The following is a 4825-nucleotide window of genomic DNA, read 5'->3' as shown; positions in this document are numbered from 1 at the left end:
ACACAAACTCGTGCTGTCCTCTCCAAACTCCATTGTGAAAAGCAAACACTTGTCAGCCCCTCAAGAGACTGGCTTTTTCAGAAACAGTTCCTGTTCCTCAGAGAGGCCTCTGGAGCTGGAGGTGAGCTAGGGCAGGGGCCATGTAAAAAATTATGCCTGGAAGATCTTGTTTGAGAAGCCATTGTTCCCTGAAGCTCCTGGCACCTGCCAGGGCTCTACAAAGGAGCACAATGTCTATCTCAGAAGGGTAGTCTGGTCCACAGAGGGAGGTGAGGCTCTGTAGCTCAGAGGGAAGAGTCACTCAGCAAGGTGGTACTTGAGTTCAAGTCAGAATTTGAACTCAGGGCCCTCACCCACCCCAGCTGATCTCGGCAGCCTGGGGGTTAAACACAGCTTTGAAAACCAGAACTGTTGCTGTCATTTGGGATCTTACCACGAAGGAATGCTCTGCAATCTTGTTGGCTGGACATGATGCGCACACATGTGTCATTCTCTCTGCTCACAGGGGGCTATGAGGCAGAGGTCCCTGGCTGGGCAGACCTTGTTGACTGTTTTGGATCCTGCTCTGGATCGCAGGACTGTGCCATTTGGCTGGAATCTGCCTAGGTGGACTGTGGTGCAGGCCTGTGAAGGTCTTCCTCCCACTCAGATCTTTCACTGTGGCCAGAGGAAAGGGATCTAGGAGGAGAAGGGAAGGCTGATGTTGGAATGGGCCCCAGGGTGGGCACAGCCAGCCCAGAGCCTTCTTGGGATTAGAGGCAGGGTGGGGAGCCTGGGTGTAGGAGCTCGATCCAGTGTCTCCCAGGCCCCGCCCTGGCCACTCCAGGCCAGGAAGTCGAAATTGTGCCCAGAGGCTCCTCAGAGGAAGGGGGCAGCCTCATTGGGCAGACTAGCCAGGGAAGGCTGGAGGGTGCTCAAGGAGGCAGGCGGATGCGCTGCCAATTCTTGGAAGGACTTATTAACGAAAACCGCTGAGCCTGACCACCTGGAGGAAAGGCTCACCGTTCCCATGTGTGATAAGGGCCAGGAGATTCCACAGGTCAGGTAGTTCCCCCGCCTCCCTGGCGTTTTGTGGTCACCATTAATCATTTCCTCTAACTGTGTATATAAGAGCTCTTTTGCCAGTGAGCCCAGTGCTCAGAGAGAAAGGCTAAAGTCCTCAGGAGGATGTGGCTGCAGAACCTGCTTTTCCTGGGCACTGTGGTCTGCAGCATCTCTGCACCCACCAGTTCACCCAGCTCTGTCACTCGGCCCTGGCAACACGTGGATGCCATCAAGGAGGCCCTGAGCCTTCTGAACAACAGTAGTGAAATAACTGCTGTGATGGTGAGTGAGGAAGGGAGTGAGGTCCGTGCCTGAGCCATCTCACTGGCCTGGAGTGGCCCTGTCAGTTTGATAACACGGTATTTTCCTTTTCTACAGAATGAAGCAGTAGAAGTCGTCTCTGAAATGTTTGACCCTGAGGTAAGATACTCCTCTCTGACACACCTTCCCAGAGGCCTCTACCTTGGGGGGGTGGCTCCATTTTAGATGGACTCTCACAGAGTCCACTTTCTCTCCAGTCACCTGGCTGCCAGAAGGAGGGGTGTTCAGGTGGCCACGGGCCTTGCCCCTGTGGCAGACATGTAAACTCTTTTGTTAGCTAAGCAGCCATGGACAGACCTAGCATTCCAGGGGGTGGGAGTCACCAGGGGACGGGTAAGTAAGCAGGAGTTACTTTGAGACCAAGCCCTGTGGAGACAAGAGTGCTGACTACAGAGAGGCGCAGAGGTATTTCAGGGTCAAGCCCTGTTCACATAGCAGGTCTGGGGGATGTCCCATCCTGCTCCTTACTGCCCGAATGGTTGGGGGATAGCAACCTCCTTCCCTGGGGACTGGGACCATCTTGAGATGCCAGGGAATGTGGCTGTGCTAGCTGAGGGTGGTCTGAGCTGAATGGTGCAGATTTATGTTTACATGAACAGAGCAGTATGTATGACTAGACCCGGCATCACCCTATTCCCCTCCCAAACCCTACTCTTGGGGGACAGGGCTGAGAACAGGAAAGAGTGACAGGGAGGTTGTCATGTGCCCACCAGAGGGCACTTGGCCACTTCTCACCAAGGAATGGACGTTTCCCACAGGAGCCGAAATGCCTGCAGACTCACCTAAAGCTGTATGAGCAGGGCCTACGGGGCAGCCTCATCAGCCTCAAGCAGACTCTGAGAATGATGGCCAACCATTACAAGCAGCACTGCCCCCTTACTCCGGTGAGTGCCCATGTCAGGGTCCCAAGCTGGAACGTCTTGGCCTAGAAGGGTTGAGGACTGGGTAAAAGGAGAGGCCTTTCACTGTAGCTGTTCAGGACCCTAAAGGGTTTTTGTGTCAACAGATTTATAATGATTAGCCCCTTCAGAGGGTCAGCAACCCTGATTATTTTTATCTCTTGGAGTTAAACCATGGAGCTGGGAGCCTACATACTCCCTAGTGGGAATAGGCTTATGCTCTTATTATCATTAATGAGCTCAGTGGTGAGGCAAACCCAAGGAAACTCAGGGCCTGCCTAAGGTCCAGGGTACATTTCTGGGCCCAAGTGCTACCTCCCAACAGGACTTTTCCCTGGCCCCTTGTGAGGTGCCTAAATTGCATGGGAGTTAGGAGGGGGTCATATCCGGATAGGACAAAGGCCCCAAACAGTCCTTTCCTGTGAGGAGTGAGGTCTGTGGACTTGACTCCTGCTCCTTCTGGGTCGCTGGAGCTGGCCTCTGAGGAAAGAGGCAATTTGTCAGGTGCCTGTCCCCGGTTGTGACTGGAGGAGTTGTGCACCCTTTGAGTGACATATGGTGGCAACCTGTCACCTGACCCAGGTCAACCCAGAATGGGTTCTAACAGGCTGTGCAGAAACACACTGGTGCTTCCCTCACATTACCCATTCATACCTGGACCCAAAGTTTTCTTTTTCTTTTTTTTAAGGAAATGCCCTGTGAAACCCAGACTATCACCTTCAAAAATTTCAAAGAGAATCTGAAGGATTTTCTGTCTAACATCCCGTTTGAGTGCTGGAAGCCAGCCTAGAAGTGAGGCAGGCCAGTCCAGCCAGGAGCCAGCCCTGAGAGTGCACCTCGAGAATCACTGCCCTCGAACCTACGGATTGCTGAAACTCAGGATCTTCACTTTGGAGGGACCATAGTGTGGGGCCTGGCCATGGGGGGCGGGTGGGGCCAGACTTGTGCTGGGACACGCTGCCCCTGATATGGGTTTGGTATGGGGAGCGGGCAATGTTTTACATTGGCAGGGATCAGTAATATTTATTTATATATTTACGTATTTTAATATTTATTTATTTATTTATTTAAGATCATACTCTATATTTATTCAACATGTTTTACAACAATAATAAATTATTAAAAGTCTCTTCTTATTTGTGCCGTTTCCAGTTTATTTTCAAGCTTGAGTGAATGCTGACAGTGAGGATGGGAGGAGCTGCAAGGTTGGGGGTGGTGCCCGAGGGGCGGAACTGTCGGAGCAGAGGGGAGGTGAGACTTGGCCTGGGTGCTACATTCTGCGCACCTAGACGTGCTTCCCTGGATGCTCAAGGGTCCCACTGCAAAGAGAGGTTTTCAGGTTCACTTGGAAGTGCAAGGAACCTAGTCAGTGGGCACTGTGCTCCAGAAAAAGGGCCTTATACTTCCTGAGAAGGGTTGGGGGTTCCTGGGGCTTGGCTGGCCACTGGTTGAACAGGCCTGCCCTTGAGCGAGGCCAAACACCTATGCCCCTCAGAGGCCTGGACCCTGTGACCACACCCTGATCCTCATACTCTGGGTTTCAACCACTCCTAATTTGAACCAGGAGATAGACTAGCTGTTCAAGAAAAAAAAAAAAAAAAAAGATAAAAAACAAACAAAAATAACCACAGGGGTCAGAGCTCAGCATATTTACCAAACTTTCCCCCAAATGGGTGATCTTAATCTCTGAGAGTCAGAATGTAAATTCAGAATTTGTTAGTACATGGTTCTGGTGTGGCATTTTTCTGAGCTGGCTTTTGTTTTTACATGAAGTTTTGCATCTAATCAGGTGCGCTTCCCTAAAATCCAAGGCCTTCAGGCCAAGAAAGAGCAGTGCTTTTGTCTTCCCTTTGCCAGCCCGGTTGAAGGCCATGTTCCTGAACCCATTCCCTTGTGTCCCTCCTGTGGACAATGAGGAAGTGGGTGAGTCTTCAAGTGTCAGGTAAACAGCAAGGCCACCCTTCTCTTTGACAGGTGGGCCTGAGGAAGCTGGCTTGGTGCAGCTGTTCCCCCTGAGTGGCTCTCTCTCTCCACCCTACCTACTCTCTCTGCTCTAGCCTGCACCTGCAGACAGCACCAGTCCTGGCCAAAGACCTGTCCCAACAGGCAGGCAGAGAAGGGTCATGACTCTAGATGTGATTACAAATAAAAATTCTTAGACCAAGCCTGATTCTCAGCAATAACAAGAATCCATGAAGTGTGCTGTGGTCATAGAAAATGCATGAAAAGCATATCTTGCCCACTGATAAGGTACTCTCTGTCTTCCACGTAAGCCAGTGATGACTGATAAGAGATTAGCATTTCCTTAGACTCACATATATAGGTACCCCTCTCCACATAAATGTGGAGCCAAGCCCAGGGCTCAGATTGGCTTGGAGCTATCCTCAGGTCATACCATGTACCTGTATGTGTTCCTGGCTTGTGCACTCTGGGGATCAGAAAACCATTCTGCCTCGATGAAGACAGCCAGCGCATCTGCTCACGACAATCACACAGCAGTCTGTGCTGAAATTCAGAAAGAACTTTCGGCTGACAACATTGTCTACAACGTAAGTCTGGGT

General features: G+C 51.3%; 1 protein-coding gene across 1 annotated transcript; it reads left to right on the top strand.

The window, feature by feature from the left end:
- The first annotated feature begins 961 nt into the window (after nt 1-961).
- CSF2 (colony stimulating factor 2) lies at nt 962-3325 on the top strand. The gene is made up of 4 exons (XM_058735285.1): nt 962-1326; nt 1423-1464; nt 2124-2249; nt 2953-3325. Exons 1-4 carry the CDS (start codon nt 1168-1170, stop codon nt 3052-3054), a joined length of 429 nt encoding a protein of 142 aa, XP_058591268.1. The 5' UTR covers nt 962-1167; the 3' UTR covers nt 3055-3325.
- The last annotated feature ends 1500 nt before the right edge of the window (nt 3326-4825 follow it).

Source organism: Neofelis nebulosa, chromosome 1, assembly GCF_028018385.1.
Source record: "Neofelis nebulosa isolate mNeoNeb1 chromosome 1, mNeoNeb1.pri, whole genome shotgun sequence".
NCBI lineage: Eukaryota > Metazoa > Chordata > Mammalia > Carnivora > Felidae > Neofelis > Neofelis nebulosa.
This window is presented reverse-complemented; position numbering and strand designations above follow the sequence as displayed.

Coding starts and splice junctions, on each gene's coding strand:
- CSF2 (XM_058735285.1), top strand. CDS start 1,168: ATGTGGCTGCAGAACCTGCTTTTCCTGGGCACTGTGGTCTGCAGCATC. Junction 1,465..2,123: donor CTGAAATGTTTGACCCTGAG/GTAAGATACTCC, acceptor CGTTTCCCACAG/GAGCCGAAATGCCTGCAGAC. Junction 2,250..2,952: donor AGCACTGCCCCCTTACTCCG/GTGAGTGCCCAT, acceptor CTTTTTTTTAAG/GAAATGCCCTGTGAAACCCA.